Source organism: Ammospiza nelsoni, chromosome 5, assembly GCF_027579445.1.
Source record: "Ammospiza nelsoni isolate bAmmNel1 chromosome 5, bAmmNel1.pri, whole genome shotgun sequence".
Lineage (NCBI taxonomy): Eukaryota > Metazoa > Chordata > Aves > Passeriformes > Passerellidae > Ammospiza > Ammospiza nelsoni.
Window position 1 is genome coordinate 17,205,478 of NC_080637.1, and position 22,564 is coordinate 17,228,041.

Genomic DNA, 22,564 nt, shown 5'->3' on the forward strand with positions numbered 1-22,564 from the left:
AGGCAGTGAGATTAATCCGTCTCACTGTGTGTTGTGTTCCTTTGTTGTTGCCGCTTAGAAGATTTTCATGTCTCACATGATGGGCCATTTTTTTTTTTTTTTCATATTCAAGGGTTTGTGGTTTTTTTCCTGATTTAAGTGAATAACAAATGAAACCTGATCCTTAAAAGTATGGTAAAAATGCTTAGGAGGAAGGTGCTGGATTGTTTCCTGCTACTTAAGTACAGCACAGAATTTGCCTTGTCTTGTGGAGACTGATTTTAGGTCCTGTTCTTTAGATGGCATTGTAGTTGATGAAAAACTTTTTTTCCTTAAAGTATTTATTTTAGCTATTCCAAGGATATTTCTGCATCTCTCTGGGAACCTGCAAAGTTCATCTATCTCCTTCTCTCATTGATCTGTTTGCTGTCTCCAGATTTCAATCAATTGCTCTTTTTACTTAGTTGAGAGAGATGGTGTTGCAGGTTGCCTGAAAAGGGTGTAGGTGTTTTTTTTTCTCTTTATTCATTTTCATTATGTTGAATGCTCAGTAAGAGAAAAGGCATCTTCATATCAATAACAGGCACTGTATTGCCAGTCTTCTGCAGAGCTCTATCCCACTTACCTCTGGACATTTAGGAATGGCCACGTGCCTTCAGTCAGCAAAACTGCAGACACTTTCCCATATCGGAGTGGAGAGTGTTAAATAGGTTCTTTATAGTGTTTTGTTTGTCATAAGAGTATCTTTTTTATTTAATTAGAACTATTATAGTGATCATACAGCATCAATTTCAGTACAAAATGAGTGAAAAGCAGGTAGTTTGGTGTAGCAGATTTGTGGATTCAAGGAGTCTGGCATACTGAGCAGAAGTCAGCCCAACTTCTGTTAGTAGACTAGGCAGATTTTCCCAAAACTCATAGGCATTTTAATATGAGGAAGGACTAATATAAAATAGAAGTTGTTTTTTGATACCAGTGTCACTCCACTCTAATAGTTGCTACCCAGTTGCTTGTGCTTACTGGGTTTATGTATAACTCATTATGTTACTGGAGGTTGTTTATGGTACCAATTAGGCCTTGAGGTGTTCAGGACCCTTTGAACCCAGTGGCTGCAAAGCCAAGGCAGATTTGAGGCACTGGGGATATGGAACTGTATATGGGCTCTTCTTGTCAAGATAAGTGATGTACAGCAAAAAATAAAAATAATAATAAAAAACCAAAACAGAAAAGAAACCAAACAAAAGCCCCATTATGGAGTAACAAACTGCATTATCTTTAAAATCAGAATTTTTTTAGCACCAGTAATGTTAGAATTCTATATAATGCCATTATACCAGTTTTACCTTTCCCATACCCAGGCATTTGTTGTTTTTTTTTTTTTTTTTTTTTGGGGGGGGGATGTGGGGGGAGGGTAGGGAAGAAGGGGGTGGAACCAAAACCACAAAGAAAGAAAAAAACCAAACCTGGTGATCTTAAATACATAACAAACATACACACAGCAATCATGGGATTCCAAGAGAGGGTGGGCAAGGAAGAAATGTCAGAATGTTTATCATACAGCTGTGCCAAAAGTAAATGCTGAATGAATGAGATGGAGATTAAAGCCAGTAGTTCTGAGCCTGTATTCAATCACTGCAGTCACTCTGTTTGCCTCCTGCATGCTGATGAAGTGTCATGAATGGTCCCATGTACTTTCATTCCAATATATTTCAGGCAGTAGTGATTATTGCTTGTACTCAGCTAAAGCTTGAAATAACTGGCAAACTCTTGCTTAGCAACAGAAGGGCTCATCTTCTCTCCCTTGGGACTGCTAACTCAAAAATGTGCTACTTCTTTTGAAAGTTAAAGTTGGAAGGGGTAGATGCTTTATATTTACTTTTTCCTATGTTAATTTAAAGGAGAAACCCCAAACTAAAGCCAGCAAATTACTTTGTTCCATAAATAATTATTGACTAGTTTGTGAAGTCCGCACCCAATTTCCTTTATAACACATTAAACTGTCGTGTAGTTGGACAATTTTTATACAGGTATAGCTTTTATATGTGCTGAGAAAATAGAATCACTTTACTTCCTTTAAACAAAAGATCTCATAGTGTGTTTTGGAAAGTTCTTTGGAAGTCATTCATGCAGCATTAAATCATTTAATGTTTGCACTTAATTTTAATGTTTAGACAAGAGTTTATATTTTCCAGTGATCTCAATCTTAAAAGGAAAATGACTGCACATTTGTTAAATAAATGAAAAAATGCATAATGTGGTTTGAGTTGTAGATTTCCAGCAAGTGCACTGAAGAATTCATTAAAAAATACAGCAGCATTATTCTAGTGTGAATTATATGCTGCTCTGTAGGTTTCTATTTTTGGTTACCACAAGATGGCAAAGCAATGAGCACACAAATGCAAGGACGAGTGAGTTTCATAATAATGTGTTCTGCATTCACACTTTATGCACATCAAGAGAGAATCCAAGCACAGCAGGGGTGACAATCACTACAACAGTCTTTTGAAATCAAAGTACTTCCTCAAGAATGTCTTTCCAGTGCTAATTACACTCTTCTATTGTGGCTCTTGTATTGTGCAAACTAAAATGTTTACACTGTCACTAGGTACAGCCCCATCACTGGAGAAATAGAAGGTAAAATTGATCAGATTATTAAATAGATTTGTTTGCTTTTATGTTTTTCTGATTCTACTTTGTGTTTAGGGATTAAATATCAAAATCTGTTTCTTTGTCACTAAGGGACTTTGGCAAAGATTCTAATTTTTCACCAACTACAGGAAAGTCTCTTTACTTGAAAGTTGTTGCAATGTGGAAAGGATTGGTTGCCTAGACAGCTTGAGGGTTTTCTCTTTTTTACTGTTTCTTTTTTTTTTTTTTTCCCAGTTGCATACTGATCATGCAGTAACTATTATCAGTGGATTTTCTAATATGAGGGAGGCAAAAGAACGTGAGACATGACTTATCTCAGATGGGATGTGCATCTGTGTTTGTGTGTATAGCCATGAATTTCATGTGTGTAAGAATGTATACAATCTCAGCAAGCATTATGAGACTCTCTCTGTGTAGGAGAGGATATAAGATATCAGTTATGTAATGTTTAAGAGAGGAGAAAAGGTGGCTAGGTTGTATAACATTTGCCTGACAGCACATAAGTTTATGTGAAGGGTTAAGCAACACATCCAGTCTTGACTTTTATTTTTGTCTTTACTGCTAGGCTTGGTGAAAAAGCTAATTAGTGGGAAGTGGAAAAGGGAACCATTAAGTGCCATTTTCCATGGCATTCTGGAAAAGCTGGCAGCCCACAGGTAGCCCCTTTATTGGGTTAAGAACTCTCTGGATGGCTGGTCCCAGAAAGTGGTGGTGAATGGCATTGCATCCCGTTGGCATCCTATCTCTAGTAGTGTCTCGCAGGGATCAGTGTTGGGCCTAGCTCTGTTCAGCATCTTTACTGATGACCTGGATGATGGGACCAAGTGTAAATTCACAGATGACACCAAGCTGAGTGTTAGTATCAATTTGCTGGGGAGTAGGAAGGTTCTACAGAGGGATCAGGACAGACTAAATCTGGATCTGCGCATCTCTAAATTTTTTGAGTATGGAATATACTGCTACAATTCCTAGGTATCCACAATTTGTATTCTGCATTATACATACAGATACTACATATATACAGTATTTAGATAATTGACACGTAGTTCTGTATTCTCTTAAGGATTTTACATTTTCAGAAATAGTTTATTTGTATACTTTACTCTTATTAAATCTTTGGATCAATTACTGTGTTTGCTTCTCCAACAGTGACCAGCTTCATTTGATTGAAGATACCAGAAAGCAGGTATTAAATGTAATAACTTTGGAATACACTTATCTCATATCAACAGAGCAGTTGTGTTACAGAAAATTGATATGAATATCTGAAATTGGGAAGCAGTAGCAAATAGAAACTGTCTACTTGAAATTGCTAGAATAGATATGGTGTATCTAAGGTGTTTTCAAGACTAAAATGTCAACAGCTATGCATAGAGGAGTGTAGATACTGTGTGTGCTCGTTTATAACCGCAGTGTATGCTAGAGTGTTCTGGGACATTGTTATAGTCATTTCATCATAGAATGATTAATGTTGGAATGGGTGCCTGGAAGGTATCTAGTACAAAGAAAAAAAAATAGGCTCTAAAATTTAGAGTTGCCATACAGTTCACAGCCAAGTGCAACACTGAACAAGTGTGCCCCTGACACCTCTGCCTCCTGATCTCATGGCACCTTCTGAGCTGCTGCCAGGACTTGTGGTACATGCAAAGTCATACAAAGTGAATAGTTCTTACAATAGAGCTTTCAGTTGGCTTAAGAATTAATTTGTCATATGTCCTTGGTTAGAATGACAGTTATGTGAGATGTAACACAAATTAGCTAAAGGACTGGTGCTGGGAGTGTGGAGACTTTTATGCTGCCGGTTCTTTTTCCTCCATGTAGTTAGTGGTAAAACTTCCATTGATTTTATTGGGAATGGGATTAGTCATTGTGAAAAGATTCATGTTGTACAGAAAATGTACTAATGTTTTCACTTAAGAGTAGGGAAGGATTGTTCTTTAATTCATTAGGTTTTAGCAGATTAGAAAAACTGAATTTTGATTAATACTGCATCCTTATGGCTTCAGCTCTGGGCTACTGTGAGTTTGATGGTAGTGTAGTTTCACTGCAAACAGTGCTCTGTAATCCTGTTAACCAGAGCAAAATGGCTAGCTAGTACAGAAGACCTATGACAACTTCAGAAACTGAATCCTATTCTTTTGACTGCCATACCTGTTTAGAACCAAGACTATGTAATCATTCTTTAATACATTTCTTAAGTTCAGTGATAAAAAACACAGTCACTGCTTTCTGTATATAAATAGGCTCATGTTTCTCTTGCAATGTGGTTGTGATGTTCTCCTTATTACAAAATTACTGTGTCTCTCTTCTGTTGTCCACCTCATATCAGACCAAAATATCCACGTTTATGCATCAACATACACACAAATAATGTGATGCATACTTACAGCTGTGATTAATCATTCAGTTCACTACGCTTACTTGCCCCTTAGGTAATACATACTTGTGTTGGCCTATTTTCTGCAAAGATAGCCTGCCCAATCTTTGATCTGAATGATTGGATTTGTCTTAGTGTCATAATCACTCTCTCTTTAGCTGTTGCTGTATAAATTCTGATTATCTATACCTAATTAAAATAACTGTATTTTGTTTGAAGCTAATACATTTTGGATTTGAGGCATTTAGACAAAAGGTTATATGGTCTTTCAGAAACCCTTTTTTAATGAAATATTATTGCTAGCTTTTCTGTTCTTGTTCCTATCAGCTTATCCTCGGTTTTCATTCAGGTTTCTATATTGCCATTGGGAAAATTAAAATAAGAAGGGCAGGCCATAAGTGATCAACATGACTATGTATATCTCATATATGTACATTAGTTGCTTGACATCATTCAAGTTTTATTACATCTGGTGAGTGCAAACATTCATTCAATAAATCTTGCTTTACTGCTGTGTTACTCATCCCTGTGGGATCATTCTCCTCTCTGTGAGTTTTATACTTTCTCCTGCTTACGTGCCATTACCACAGGAGCACAATATCAGTACCACTGATCTAAACTGAAATATACTCACCAATAGGAAGGCAGAAAATGCTAATGCTTCTCCATTATGTTAACAGTTTTCCTTCAGCTTTTCCTCTGTTTGAGGAGCAGCATTTAGTTACACTCAGTGCTCTTTACCTTGAGAATTTTCTTTTTGTCCTCTGCTCCAGAAAATTCTGGTTGATGCTACTTCAGTGTGACCCATGGAGTTGATCAAATCTCACATGTTAGTTTGTCTTATTAGAGTCTTAGCTGATGAAAGATAGAATATAGTTTATAATGATTTCTGATGCACTTAATCTCAAATTTAAGAGGAAAATTTAGTGTCATCTACCAGACACACTCAGAACACTGAAACATGGTCTGCAGTCAGCATTGTGATGTTAAAGTTCTAGCAGGTAGATGGGAACAAACAATGCAAAGTATAGCCAACACAAGACTCAGACCTGGCTTTTTTTATTTTTGCATTCCCTTAGAAATAAGTGGCAAGTCTTACACAGGTAGTTTCTGCTATGAATTTTTCCTCTGGGTTGGACTTAGAGTTGTATATTTTAAAGTAAAGATATTGCACCATTGACTATGGTATGCCAAAGAGCAGGCTTAATGATCCACTCTGTGTTATTAGTATAGCAGTATTGTGTGAGGAACCATGGAAAATAGCTGATGTCTTATGGTCAATATCAGAACCAATGCCTTCAATGCATAATCTTCAACACACCCTGCTGTGAAGAATATCTGTATGTGTGTAAATTTATGCAAGTTTGCTTATGTTTAGAAAACTTAACTACAGTCTATTCTACATCTTAGAAAACATATTTCATGATGATACACCATGGGTAATAGCAAATTTAGTTCATCAAAATGCTGAGCAAAGTGGTGTCAGGCCTCATTTTTATTCCTTTTTATTAAAGGACCTTGAACTAAGGAAGTATTATTTATTAGGCATTCATTGGGAAATTGATGGCATAATTTAACTTTTTATTAGCTAGTAAAACTGATAAGCAGTACATAAAAAGATGAACCTTGCTTTAGAGGGAATAATAATAATAATAAATGTTCATTTAAAGTTTTTAAAAGGTCATCAGTGTATAAAGTCTTTGTGACATTGCTTTCTATGATATGAGCCAATATCATGCCATATAATTTTTGCTTCTCTTGATAGATTTGTCTGTGTTTATTTTACAGGCACTAAGTCCAAAAGAAAATGAATTTGTACAGTTAAGATATTTTCAGGTTTTCAGTAACTTGAGATTAATTCTAGAACTAGTGTGAACACACATGACATACTTTAAGCAGAAGTCCTTCCATATGTTGTAGAGTTGAAATAATGGAATTGTGCGTGTGCAATGGTTGAACATTTAGGTATGCAAATGGAAGGTATTGTTCCTGGTTAGTGGGACACAGGAGGAGATATTTTGTATGTCTCTAATCTTGGGCTCTTTACTGATTGGTAAAGGTGGGTGGGATGACAGTCGTCCTCGTTAACCGCTCTCTCTTTGGGTAGCCTTGGATACATGAGCAACTTAAAAACTCTTTTTCTGACACCCTCCTCTGAGTTGTGCAGAAGAGAATCTTATCCCATAAATGGTTATATTTCTAGTCTTGGAGGACTAGAAATAAGGATATAAAAATCATGGATTTTATCCATGAAAACTTTTCATTTCGGCATGCACCTGTTTCATAAGTCATTTTGAGCAAAACAGATAAAAATGGAAAATGCAGCAGTGAAGCTGGCCCAGATAGAAAATCACTCCTCCAAGTCTGCAGAACATCTGAGAATAATAGCCAGCATACTCATGCTTCTCTGTCACACTTGCGTAAGACCCTGTTCCCAAACTTTTAAAATGAAAGCCATCACTCAGATTAATCAGTTAAGAAGCCTGGTCTGAAGTTCACTCCTTCTGGTTGGGGCTGAAGTTCTGTATTAGCCTAACAGAAAGGACATAATTCTTTTGCATACTATATCTGTTTTTTAACTCTTACCTTGGTGCTGTCCCTGCAGTAGTGGGGCCGGTGTGCTGAATGTCGCCATGGGCTCAGCAGAGCCCCTGAATGAGGGCCTCCCTGTGCCCTGCTGTGCACCCGGAGGAACTGCTCTGCTGGGAGCAGTGACACCAGGGAGGGCAAAGCAGGTACTAGCTGTTCTGCTCTGCTCCTGATGATGAGCTTGAACTGAGCGCTCCTGCTAGCATCCAGATTAGTTGAACACATGCACCATAAACTTCCTTTGTGATCACTGCAGACACACTACAAGAGATGCAAATTCTGCCTGTTGGAGCTTTGGGCTTGAGGATCCTTTGTCTCCTCAAGATTTCCCAGCATGAGACTGATTTGGATTCATCCATAATACTTCTAATTAATGTCATATATTTTCAGTGGGACTAGTTCTTCTCAGGTATAGTAAGACATTAAAAATTGTTGAGATTTGTTTCCTTCTTGGATAGCTTTTTTTTTTTTTGTTTGTTTTTTCCAGTGTTTACTTTTGCTGTGTTACTAAGATAAATTTTTATTTCCCTGTGGTTATGTGTGAGCTGTTGTACCTATATGTTCACAGCAAGTGCAGCATAACCAAGTCTTGAGAGACTTTATTTTAAATGGAGAATGTTTATGGACCTTTTCCATAAACAAAAAAGATGGCAAAATAATTGCCTTAGCTACTAGAACATTTTGTCTGCTATGTAGTGACTTCAGGGTAAGCCTGCCATCTAGATTACCAAAAAAACAACTGCATTTCAGAGCCATTACTAAAAAGAAAATGTTTTAGGGTTTTTTTGTCGTAGTCTTTTGAGAAAAGGGAAGAGCAATGTTATAGGCAGTAGTGAAAATAAACAGCCTTATTTTAAAGATATCATTTAGACATACTTAACAGGAGAGTAGGTTATGTACTGTGATAATAGTTGTCCTACAAAAATGACAGAAAATTTTCATAATCTGAATTTTTTATTCATACATAGGTATGAGTTAGCATATGGCATGTTAACAAGGCTGGATAGTGTTAGGTAGTTGTTGTCTTCAGCAGCTTACTTTGGCCTTCAGGTTTTGAAACCTGCTACAGGCATGGAATTATGACACAGTTCTTTTTACTTAGGATACAACTTAGTTCCTGGTGGATGGTAATTAGACTTTGGGGTTATTGTTTCTGCAGTTTAAGGACTGAGACATATCAACAGGATTGAAGAAAACAAAATTTCAGTATGTTAGTTCTTTCCTGCACGGCCCTTACTGGACTTTTACCCAAAACCTGCTCACCTTTTGAACTCAGAATCTTGCAGTGCATTCCTTGATACAAGTAGGGTGGCTACTTGTATGATGAGTTTTTAAAGGCTGTTCATTTGTAAGTTTTCAAATCCTTCTAGAATAGCAATGAGCTAATCCTAGGATAACGGTTTGATAGCGCAAAGTAAAGCCTGAGAAGTTAAAAACACTGTTTACCTGAGCAGCTACATTATATCTACTTCTGATATATGACTTTATCTGCATGTTCTTTCAAACTGATTTCATGCTCCCTGCAGTGACATATTTTGCTAACACAACAGACTTGTTCCTTCCTGACATACAGCTTCTGGCTCCAACAAATGTCAGTAGCTTTTTAGACAAACCTGTGCTTTTTATTCCTGTCTTTCTCAAGAGGAATATCAGCATCCCTCCAATAACATTTTTTCCCCTATGGCTATTATGTTGGTTTTATAAACAGGCTAGGTTTATTTTACATGTGGAGGCTGGTAAAGACATAGAAGGATTATTTTTTTACTTTTTCTTTTTTTTTTTTAAGTTTTCTTTTCCATTTTATTTTCCTTTTGCTTTTTTCCCCCCTCTTTTTCTTCCTTCTTTTTTTTAACATCTTTTAATATTTTTAGTAAATAATAGAATAACAGCCACTTCCTGGCTTATGCAAATAAGCAAAGCTTTGTTCAATCCTGAATTCCTGCAGTTATTTCCATTCTGTAACCAACTGGGGCCTCCAGAAGCAATTAACCAACCCCTTGGAGCTGCAGGTCCTCCTTGGAGCAGCTCTGTGGAGCTGAGATTTGCAGTTCACACTGACTTACACAGAGGCAGAAATTATTTAAAGAAAAAGCACTCAAACACCTTGTCATTTCTACATATGGAGTATGAAATATGTTTTAAAGTAATAAAGGAGGAAAAATTGGTTACAACTAGGTTCCTATGCACAAATGACTTGTTTCTATATTTATTCATACATCCTTGACTTTTTGATCTTCTTCTGGTCTGGAATTCCCCTTTGTGTACCAATTCTGATTGAGAATCCCATTTGCAATCTGAAATCTTGCAGTTTGTTTTTACTGCAGTTGGGTTTTACATTTATTTTTCTTTCTCTTGTGTTTTTAATAGTCAGATAGAGGGGAAATTATTCTTAATTATACAACAAAACATTAAGCAATTACATGCAATAGCAGAATCAGGTGCAATAAGTTAGGGCATTACTCTTATCTGGGAAAAAATGAAATCTCAAAATGGGCCCTGAATGTATCTTGAATCTCCACAGACTTGATTTTCTTTCCTGTGCAACTACTTAGAAGACTAGGATCTATCTTAATTAAAATTTACTGCTTATTTCAGAATGGAGGAGCTGAAAACTATTTTCCTAATGTCTGTGCTGTTTATGTGCTTGAGATGGCTAAGTGGTAGTCTGAAAATTGCAGTAAGATTAGTAATTACTAGGAAGACATAATACACTGTTTCATTGCAGTGGAACTCTGAAAAATATTTAAACTAAGTATTTAAAGGAGAAGGCATTAATCATATTTTTCTCATTATTCATAAATTTTACCTAATTAAGTTCTACAGTGATTTTTTTCTTCATAAAACGGGCACTCAAGCCACACCTTTTAAGGGACATCTTCTTCAATACCACTAAAATTCAAAATGACTTCTTTTAGGATTGAGAAGCTACAAAGGTCACATTGTAGTGTTGACTCTCATCAAGTATAGCTCTGAACCTGTAATGAAGTAAATGTAAGGACTCTTCTGGCAAAACCTGTACTGCTTTTTACTCTACTGGGCACCTGTGGGTTACACCAATAGATTACGATTATCTAAATTAATTAGTTTTTTGTTTCATTGGTCTTGTCTTCCACTGACATAATCATGCCCTCAAGAAAAACTGGTAAGGACTGTTTTAAACAGGTTGTCAAATTCTACTAGCATGAGGAATTGTTTTGTGTAGCCTTGTTACTTAAACAGACACAACATTTGTTTCAATGAAATAAATATAAGGTCCAAATGATATATGAAACATCTTGGAAAGAAATGCTTTTAATGTCACTGACTTTGAAAAGAGGAAAGGGAAATAGCTTATTTGTTTAAACATAATCTATTAAAAAAATGAAATGCCTTTGTATCACATAACTTAACAATGGAAACAATATTCTTATTTGGTAGTTATTCTGAAATGGTGCTGATTAATTTGAAAAATTAAAATTTTTCCCCATACTGGCTAAGCCAATTCTGCTCTTATTTACTTTATTACTTTATTTTGAATACTTTTTTTTTTTTTCCCAGAAGCATCCTAGAACCTGCTCTTATTTAATGCTAGTTGCATTTTCACAGATTCTGCTATTGCAGCTTAAACATGAGTTTGGTTCTTTGAGGAAAACCAATTCCTTGCCATAATCTCCCTCATTATGAACGAAAGTTTAAAAAGAAAACGTAATTGGACTGTCTGGAATTGGATCATGTTCAGTGTAAGAGATCTTCTTTCAGGATATTTTCTTTGAGGAAGGATATATGACAAAAAATTGAGTTCCACTTAAACATAAGCTTTTTATATTTTAAATTGAGTTATATTTAAATATTTTTACTCAGGTTAATGTCAAACTGCAGATAATGAGTGACACTAAGTACTTCAGTTGCCCCTTATTTCAGTAGGAATTGTTGATCCTCAGGAGTTGGCATGGCTCTGTTGTCAGAAAGACTTCAATATTGTAATAGAAAACTAATGAATGTATTCCTATGATCTGATTTTGAAACAACTCCTGCATTGTGTTCACTTACAAAAGCATATCTGAATCCAGCCAAGAATTTTAATACCATCTAACTTAATGCATTTTAAACTAAAAGAGCTTGTGTTGCTAGGCATCAAATTGGTGATGCAAGGAAAAATTGTTCACTGAAACTATAATATAGGCCTGCATATACAAATCACAAGTAAGTTTTCTGGATGAGTATAAAATCTAAACTCCTGCAAAAATCTGTATATTTAGATCAAGACTTACTTTCACTGTATCAACAGATTCCATTAATTCATAATTTGATTTTGTTTCTTTAAATTAATTAAAGGTAAAGCCTTCAGCTTTACGATAAGCATAAATTTTAAAAAAATCTGTAGCTTGATTTCTGTAGGTAAGGTTGATAATTAGTTAAAGAAGTAATTTTTAGCCACAGAAAATTAAAATATTATCCCAAGTACCCTCCATGTAATACCAATATATCTATTATTTAAGGCTTTTAACTATTGCAGAAAATACAGATTTTTCAAAATCTTTGTTCTTTCAACAATGACATTTAGTTTACAGAAGAGTCCTAGTGGTAAACATGAAAAATGCCCTCTGTTCTTAAGCTTTTCAATAACAAATTGTTTTCTTTCAAGAATGCAAGTACTAAAGATCTTTTAAAAATATGCTCTTTTTGCTTGAGATATTTCCTGCACATTTGCTAAATATATATGCCAATACTCATGATTCCTACACTTCCATGAAAGTCTCACAAAGAACAGTTTGAGGACTGATCACAAATGGATTTCATTTAGAATAAACAAAAAAAAGTGATGTATACAGCAGTTACTGTAAACAATTTCACAAGCCACGAGCCCAGTCCTGTTTTACTTAAAATTTTAGCAAGTTGTGATTTTTTTTTAATTTTTGTTTACTTTGACTTGCATTTTTAATTCTGAATTCTGGGTTTTTTCCTTTTTCTGAAATAATTCCATATAAAAGCATTTGTGTTTGTGGTGGGAGAGAGTGGGGAGAGATCTACTGGCATTTTAAGAATGCAGTGCTACACTATAAAATAGCATTAAAGAGCTGAAACTTTTCTCTGTTTAGTAATCAGATGGTGACAACTAAAAATTAAATAAGTTTCCATGAGGTCTTAATTATAAAAGAAATATTTAATATATTTGCATATATATATAATAACAGTAACAACAACAAAGAAATATCTACTAATTAACTTGAAAAGCTCCAGTTTTATGGTACTTGTAAAATAATCCTCATGTTTGATTCCTAAAACAGTAAACCCAAAAATTTTCTTGGAAGAAATCTTCCAAACAAGGCTAATATGACTCTATTCTTTAATGATGCTTGTATTTCTTTTTCCACCAAGATTATTTTGTTTAGGTTGGAGGATGGTGAGTTGCTTTGTGTGTTGCAAATACATAAAGAAATTATAATGAAAGCGTGGAGCCTTTATGACCGTTCATGGGCTGTGGCTCTTAATCCCTCAACTGGAAAATCTCCAGTGAAACTCCAGCCATTGCTGCCTTGAGATTTCTTCTCTGGCTTTAGGAGTGAAGTGGAGCATGTTCAGAGGCTCACCAGTGAACAGCCTTTTTTCATTAGCATCTCTGAAAGAGGTCACTGTGTTAACTTCCCTGAAAATGAAAGGCATCCTAATTTTTGCAATTCAGTACTAGCAAGAAGCATATTCATTTAGATCCATTACCTTGTACCTTATATTTCTAGATTAAATTGCTAAAAAGCCAATATAGCACACATCATCTAAGTCTACTTCTGTAGACTTACTCTCTACCTAAAGAAAGACTGAGAGGACATGTTTTACACCAGGATGACTTTCTCTCTGGAGATGGCCTTCCATAACCTTAATTAATGCATTTCATGCTTTACAGCTATCTAAAGCCAAGTAACACTGGATGTACTCTCTGTTGCAGTGCTTCATATGCTTGCAATCTTTGCAGCCTGTGACACAATCGGGAAGAAATATTTATGTCATATATGTAAGAGCTCCTGTACCTCTACAACAGCTTACAATTTTCTTCTGCTATAGAAAAAAGAAAGGCAACAGACAAAATTGTATAGCAAATTCTTGTGTAGGTATCCTAGTTTTGAAAATTCATAAAGAAAATTAGGTTACTATGCCTGAAAGAAATTATCATTTCTGGAAACCAAAGCAGAACTAAAATTCTACAGGTCCAAAAGCAGAAAATACCATTAGCTGTTCTTATTGATACTCATTGCTTGCAGTCCCTGGAAAACTCATTGCCTTCACAAATTATCTTGACATAGAGCTTCATTGTTTTTATTCTCTGAATATGGTCATTATTTGCCTTCACTGTGCTGTAAGTCTGGTTCCTTTCCTCTGAAATGAGATTTTATACAATTATTCCCCTAGATTGTATGATTTATCATAGCTTTTAATGAAAGAAATAGACTCATGGATAGTTGAGAGTATGGAAAGCTGTACACTTGTCTTACTTACGCTTCCACTTTTTTGTGGCCTAAGGCATCAGGATCTAAATGCAATTCTGATTATCTTTTTTTTTTTTCACATGATCTAACAAGACAGCTATATTCCTTAGGAGCAATACATCTCCTGCAACCCAGAACGAAATATGTTAGCGCCAAGGCAAATGATTTGGGATGTTTTTTTCAGTTCAACATGTTTGAATGTAGCAGGATCTCCCTTGTCTTTTTCTGGAAAATTTTGTGCCACTATCTTTCTTGCTAAACCTTTGCATCTAATCCAATATTTTTGAATGAATAAAGAAAAAACGCAGCATATAAAAGAGTGAAGTCCTCTAATTAATATGTTTATCCTAAGATGTTTTTATTAACAGACCGGGTGGAAAAGAGTAGAAACACAGGACTGACCATAGCTCATGAGTCCAGTTGCCAGCAGCCTTTAAACACTGGGGTGATAATGTTCACTATTGTGAATATAATATATGTGTTTATAAGTGCCTGATGTATATTACTTACATATGTCATATATTTGTAAGAACTTGTAGTACCTTGTTCCATACCCATCTTTGAGATCTAATTTTTGTCATTTTGTAATTGACTGCAGTGTAAGAGTCACAGAAACATAAAATTTAGGTGCCTTAGCAGTGAATGAGACACAATGCTGGTGACAGTCTGCAATATTTTGCTGTTCCACACAACAAGCATTTTAACTGCTTCTGAGAAGAATAGACCGGGTAAACTTGTATTCTGAATGCAAAAAGAAAGGAGCATGGAAAAATAGCATTGCACCTGTTGGCTTAAAGGCCGTTCATATATATTTTAGGTTGATTTGTTTGTTTGTTTGTTTTTTTTTTAGTTTTGATTTTATTATAGAATTTTTTTCCTTTTTTTATTTCTACAGCACAAAATGATTTGCTGTGACTATTATTTAAACTGCATTTTTTTCTAAAAAAAATATGGAATTTTTCTTTTTTTTTTAATAATAAAAACTAAAACATGGAAAGATTATGATTTGCACATGGTGTTGCATATGTTTACTACTGTACTATAAACCACCGAAGTTGTATGTAATGCAGAGTAGTAATTGGGAAATTTTTTTTGGTCTTTCTACACATTGAAATTCAAGAGTGTATCTTTCCTGCCTGTAAAAGGTAATATTTTGATATTCTACTAGCCTACTATTGGTTGTACCAGAGGAAGTGCATTGCTTTAAAAGTATAACATGAACTTCAAACTAATGTTATTCATAAAATAATTTTTTGGATTTTTTTTTTGGTTGTTTCTCATAACATTGTCCACATTCAGAATTAGGTGGTGTGAATTTCTTTAGTACTTAGTAAAAGCTACCTATATTGGACAAGTCAATTAAAAGGAAGTAATTTCTGAGCTAAGGGTGTGGTGTCATTTAAGACATTTGGCAGTTACATAGTAAATTTAGTAAAAGAAAAAGAAGAAAATAATAACGACATCAAATATGCATCAGGAAGAGAATTAATTACCTTTCAATTTAGATGAAGCAAGAGCCAAAGGACTGACAGTTTGTCAAATGTGGGCATGCTTTGAAAGGCACTCCTTCAAAAGCAACGCAAAGCAGTTAGGACTTCATTGTATTCATGGAAATTTGGGGAAGTTTTTATTTGCTGTATGCTTTATAATTTCTTTTCTGAAAATGTGAAAGAGCATACCATTTAAATTCCATTGCTGTGACAGTTTCTTCCTTTACTTAGCCAACATAAGTAAAAGTAACCTGTGTAACCTCAACTCTCTGGCTTTTGTGGAACATTATTTTCTGACAGAACCAGCGCGCAGGGTTTTCATATGTCCACCACAAAGAAAAATTGTATGTCATCTCACTTTTATTATATCCATCGGCTGGCTGCCCATTTGTTGTGGAGTGTCTGCTGTGACTTAGGGCCGTGGCTCTATTTGGCTGTAATAGATTTCCTGTAGTGCACTCAGTGACTCCGGTACCTGTTGCTGGTTTCTTTTCCAGGTCAGCTGGCTGCAGGTACATGTGAGATTGTTACTTTGGACAGAGATAGCAGTCAGCCCCGAAGGACTATAGCCCGACAAACAGCTCGCTGTGCATGTAAAAAAGGACAGATTGCCGGTACAACAAGAGCAAGGCCAGCATGTGTTGATGGTAAGAAGCAAAAATCTATTCAATCAGTGTCTGCCAATATAAGAATTGTGTCTCACAAGAAAACCCCAAGAAACCATAAAAACTCTATAGAAGAAATTTTCATGTTGTCCCAACTAACAATGGCAATAGCATTGAAATTCAACCAAAGGGTAATACCGACTAATAGTATAGATATTACAATTTCATTTTTTTCATTGGAAATTTCACTTTTTGTTTTAACTTGATAGGCAGTTGAATGTTAAGGGCATGGTGCTGTTATATTCTGCATGTGATTACAGAATCAGCAGTGAAATGGCATTCTTTTTTCCTCTACTTTTTATTCCTTAAGACATTAAAAAATGCAGCAAGCAAGCCTCAAAGGTCTTATGCCACTGGGAGGCTAATGTGACTGCTCCTGTGTGATATTTAATGCTGTTGAAGAAAGCACTGATGCTATAATTGGAATACAGTATCTGAATGTACATCACATGTCCAGTATTTCTTCTCTCTTTAAAATGATATTCTGTATGATTCACTGCAGATGCACTGATAGCATGTAGCTGGAAAACTGCTCACATGCAGGGAGGTATGAAAATGTTTCACTTTGAAATAATATTTTGAGACAAATGAAATTCTCTGGTATGTTAACAGTGGGAGAGTCTTCAAGAGAGGTCTGCCTTGCAGGGCTTTTAGCAAGCATTAATATTAAAAATGAAATTGGAGACATGTTGAAAATAATGATGTAGAATTATATGTTTTGATCTAGTCTCCATTAACAGAAGTAAAACAAAAAAGTATGCTTATGTATAGAACTATAATAAATATGGATTACCTTTGAATACTGGCTGGTTTAAGTCCTCAGATAAAAATATTATGGAGAACACCCTACTGTTGCCTCAGAATTTGGTTGTACCAGTGATTATCAAAGACAGCTCAAAAGGAGATTTCAGAGCCAACCCACAAAGCTAAATATAGAACATCATGCACATTCTATTTTTGCATTTTTCTTTCACTGTTTTTCTTATTCTGTAAGATAGTTTCTTAGCTGTCGCTTTCATAATATAATACTATATCCAGTAGTTCTCCTTTCATGTTTTATTGTTAGATCATAAGATATAATTGCTTAAGAAAGGAATGATTTTATTGTGTCATTTATAGTTGCAATTCTAGGAAAAATGCTTACTACTAATTAAAATGCTCAACATGTTTCCTATTTTAAAACAGCAAAGTTCTAAGCAAGAAAAAGAATTTTGCACCAGCTGGGAACAAAATATAATTTTTAGTCAGTCAGTTTTGGCCTATGGTTAGATTGATTTGCTGTAACTTGGATATCCAAAGGTAGCTGCTAGCAACTCCAGTTTTTCTTTATGCCCAATAAAGAGCAAAATAGACCTTCTCAGAGTAATTTATCTCATCTTAACTCCTGAGGATAAGTCAGAAGCCTCTATTTTACACACTGTTTTTCTGCCTTGCCTTGATACACCTGTGAGTGTCTTAAGATGAAACTTAGCTGGAATGTAAATGTCACTAAGACATGACTGCACTTCATCCTTTGATTATTACATTAGATTGTTTTCAAATGGAAGCTTTGAGTTAATTTGATATTTGAAAATATTTTTTCTTTCTTTACTTATTTCTTGGGGGAAACTCATGAAGAAAGTCTCTTTCAAATTCTATTTGTGCTTTCAATGTGCTTGATCATCATTTTATGAAAACAGAGAATTAAATGACAGGATCCATGGTTTGAGATCATGTAGTCAGAGAAGGTTCTTTATGAAATACTTCACATTTGAAAAATAAGTGGGAAGTTCATCAGTTGAAAAATAAAGCTTCCCTTTAACATTTGTGTCTTAATACCCTAATTATTTATTTTTAAATCTGCCAAGGAGTCACATGGAAAGCATGAGGGATAATGCGTACAAGTTTCTTCTGTGGATATTCCAATTAGACACAAAATGGTAAATTTTCAAAATGAGAAAAAACATCATTTGAAACACACCAGGAAGCTGGTGGATCCCCCAGTACTGTACACTTAAGATTCAGTTGGACAGGGTGCTGGGCCATTTTGTCTAGACTGGCATTTTTGCCAAAAAAGGTTGGACCAGATGATCCTTGAGGTTCCCTTCCTACCTGGTATTCTTTGATTCTGTGACATATTAAGATATAATAACATGCTTTTTCATTATTTTCTGAAATGTTTATAGTTAGGATGGTCAGCCCTTTGCTGAGAATAACTACGAGATATGTAGGACATGCTACTTTATTTTCCTCAGCAGTGCTGGGGATGTTTTGCAATGAGAGCTCAAAATGGTTAGTAATACCTAGAACTGTACATCAAGTCTCCAGACTAAAATGAAGGCAAAAATCAAACCTTTGATAAAAGTAGGTTTTTGTAATGAATGAAGTTAAAAAATTAGTTTTACATAACTTTAACACAATTATATAGGAAAGAATAAACAAGCATTTTATCTTGTCTCTAACCTTCTTGCAAGTAAAGCTGGCAGATAAATTGGCCACTGACTGGCAAGTATCCATCTGTGAATTTACCAGGTTCATAGTTTAAAGAATTAGCACTGAATTCTTCCATATTTTTATATACATTTCTGGAGTAAATCTTTTTCAAACACAAATACTCAAAACTTTATTCTGAACATGACATGAATGCTACATAAAATTATGTAGCAGAAAGCTGGTTTTGTCTCCAATATCGAGTCAAACACTTCTGGTTTAGGAATGTAACAACCAAACATAATTTTGGTTTTCTTTGGGTTTTTTTTTGGGTTTTTTTTTGTTTGTTTGTTTGTTTGTTTGTTTTTTTACGGTAAAGAGTCCCATTTTTCAAACAAATAAATCCTTCCCTGAGCTTTCTTAAATAGGATGTAGAATGTACTTTTGCAAATTTTTCATCATCTGTACTATAGTTGATGTTAAGTACATAATTGCTATTTGACATTTCATTTTTGCTGTCCAAAAACCCTCAAAAATTTGGTCTATTTCATTCTTTATATAGTCTTGATTTTGAAGAAATTATTTCTAAAGTGAAGGTGGACCTTAGACCTTTAATACAAAGTCATATGTGAAGGAAGCAGGCATAGTAAGTGTGACCTGCTAACCCAATAGTGAGAAAATATTAGCTAACAATTTTGTTGCATCTTCTAACAAGAGAGTGGTTTAAGAATTCAGCGTCAAAGCTGGTAATTTTTACAACCTTAAAATGGATCATGTTGTACCTTGCTACCATTTTTACAATGTTCAATGGAGAGAAGCACCTTAGAATATATTCAATTGTGTAGTATATTTCCTGGAGCTTTGAAATGCAAGTGTCAATTCTTGCAGGAAAAGGAGTAGGTAATTTAAGGGCTCTTAAACTTTACAAACATTGGGTGAGATTGCACTTGTCAACATCGCTCTTAGAGTAAGTCCTGAGTTGATTATCATAATCCACTCTGCTTTCAACTGCTGTATCGCTGAAGGTTTTTCCTAAGAAAGGAAACACAGTGAATGTCAGATAGATAAAAATGGAATTCTTAGAAATGGAAATAGAGTGTTTAGAACTTGGTCTGAGCAGTAGATGAAGAACAGAGATTTTCTTGAAATATTTCCATGTGATGGAGAAGGTTGATTTGATTTGTATTTTTTTCTAGCAGTCTTTAACTATGGCAGATTGCTAATGTATTCTGAAAAAATGGCATGATATTCACCCTGATTTAAAGCTTGATTTAGTGTTGATTGCTTCATTTCTACACCCACAGATTCATAATGTGTATTTGGGATGTTTTGTTATGATGTAATTTTTATTCATGAATGTAGGGTTTGTGATATTATGACAGCAGTTTGCCTGCACTTTTCATTATATTATTTTTATTTGCAATTGGTGTTCCCTAGTCCCATTTTAGATCAAATTCCATAGCAATGACCTCAGTTGCATTAGTTTGATAAGATATTTTATTTCAACATAGCATCTGGTTTATCACCAGTGTAATTTCCCTGTGTGTTGGTTAAGCTTCATCAGTTTTTTAAGCTGGAACCAGTGAGAGATTGGAAGATAGCAATTATTCCTTGGTTTTGTTCAGAACCTTTGCTAATTTAAATTTGTTTAAAAGTAAGTGATGAAAAGTCTTTGATAAAAATTTGTGGACAGATGCACCCATGATTTTTGTTCTTTCACAAGAATTGTATAAATATGAAAAGATTTGTTATGCCAAAGCATATCCTTAGAATACAAGGATAGTATCCTGAGAAGTGTGCGAAGAACTTTAAAATGTTTAATAATTCCAGTACTTATGTTGAGTATATATTTATAGAAAAATGAAATAAATTATAATTTTGTTCAGAAAATAGAAATCATCGATGAGAGGAAAAATGGTATGAGAGAATTTGTTTATTTACCAGAGGAAATTAGGATGGCAATTATTAATTTGCTTACCTGAATTCTGTGATTACAAGACTCTTATGCTCTGAATTTGAGTACCAGTAACTTTTTTGTCCACTAAGTGCTATGAAAAATGCCAGGAGATCAATCCCAATATCCAAAAAGTCTTAAATTTGAACAGTTGTATGTACGGTAAGTGAATTCAGAGTGTTCAGACACCTTTTGTTACAAATCAAAGTACAGTTTGATTGGTTTTTTGTTTGTTTGCTTTTTACTTTTTAGAGTTTTAGTAATATTTAATTGCTTTTGCAAGCACTGTAGCAATATTGGTTTTTATAGGATGTTAGCATATATAAGTTGTTCATACATTATGATTAACATGCTTTTCAGTTGGCATTGATTGATTTTGTTTAACACAGACACTCAGGATCTACAAGGAAGCCACATTAGTTTCAATCAATAATTCCCTGTTCTTCTTATTATCTCTGGGACTCTATAGGGAGGTGTAGAGGTCAGAACTGATCATTAATAGCATCCTAGGTCATGCACTTCAAACAAAACTTTTTAATAACTGGAAAGCTTCATAATTCTAAAGAATCTTAGACATATTGCAGGGAGTAAAGAGGAGAAAAGAAGAAAACAGCACTATAATTACTTTAAGAAATGAAAAATTTTACTTTTACATTTAGAGTATTTAATTGTTATTGCAATATTTGTTATTTTATACTTATTTTATTGTAGATTGATATTTCAAATCTTCCTTCGCTGTAGTTATACTTAATTGCATTTAAGAAATGTCTCTTTAAAACAAATAAAACCAAAAGGAAAACTAGTATGCATATCAAACATATTTTTCGACATGGCTTGAAGAAATAATAATAATAATTTTCTTCCTTTCCTCATCACAACTCCCACATATGCAATCACAGATGCATCTGTCTGTATAGATGCACCAAGGCATGTACAAGGCTTTATTTTCTTTCAACTACCTCTAGACAATGCCATCAGAACTACAGATTTTCCTACTTACTGATATGGAAGTAAAATTGTTTCTATTACTCATCAGCTTCCCTTTCCTACGCATGCAGTCTGACAATTTCCACCTTGCAGGTCACTTTTCATTTGGAAACACACAGGAGGTTTCATTTCAGTTACTTTGCTTTCAGCTCCAAACTGAGGACGATATGTGACATTCCAAAAGAAGTTGAATGAAATTTCTTGTCTCAATAATATCACAAACTTAGCAAAATCATGTAAGCATATTCACATTGAATACCTTTGTTCTCTGATAATGAATGTCAAGTGTCAGTTAGAGATTGAAGTGTTCCTGGGGAAGAAATGTCGCTGTTCAACCTTAAGACAGAAATTGAACAGTGTTAAATGGAACTTATCAATAGCTGCACCATCAATGGCAACAAAGATGTGTTCTTAAGAAATACAGGGAAGTAAGTTAGGTTTCCTCTCTTGACTGAGAATGCATAAAAGGAGTAATCAAACACAAGACATGAAAAGCAAGCAACCAATGAAAAATAAAACCAAAGCCCTGCCAAGGAAGGTGGCACGCAGATTGATAACTATCCTAAAGGAATACTTTACCGAAGCAGGGTAGGTAAGGGTTTCACTATGTTCTGAAATATTTGGTACCTAAACTCAAACAACTGAGGACCCATCTTGAATACTGTGGCAGTTTTGGGTGCCTCAATATAAGATGGACATCAGGCTGTTGTAGTGTGTCTTGGAGAGTGACCAAGATAATGAAATGTCTTGAGGGCAAGACTTAACAAGAGGCAACTGAGGTCACTTTGTTTTTTCAGCTTGGAGAAGTCTGAGGGGTGACCTCATCTCAGTCTACAACTTCATCAAAATGGGCAGCAGAGGCGAAGATCCCATCTCTTTGGTGGCTAGTGTTAGGACCCAAGGAAATTCAGTGAAATAGCATCAAGGAAAAGTCAGATTGGACATTTGGAAAAGGTTCTTCACTGAGAGCATGGTCAGGCAATGAAACAGGTTTCTTTGGGAAA

At 34.9% G+C, this 22,564-nt stretch overlaps 1 protein-coding gene across 3 annotated transcripts in view; it reads left to right on the forward strand.

Annotated features, from left to right (window-relative positions):
- TAFA5 (TAFA chemokine like family member 5) overlaps positions 1-22,564 on the forward strand; it is a 396,302-nt gene that overhangs the window by 204,239 nt on the left and 169,499 nt on the right. For all 3 annotated transcript variants that reach the window (XM_059472669.1, XM_059472670.1, XM_059472671.1), the window contains one exon: positions 16,043-16,192. In XM_059472669.1, coding sequence (XP_059328652.1) covers positions 16,043-16,192 — 150 coding nt within the window. The remainder of the gene's footprint in view (positions 1-16,042; positions 16,193-22,564) is intronic.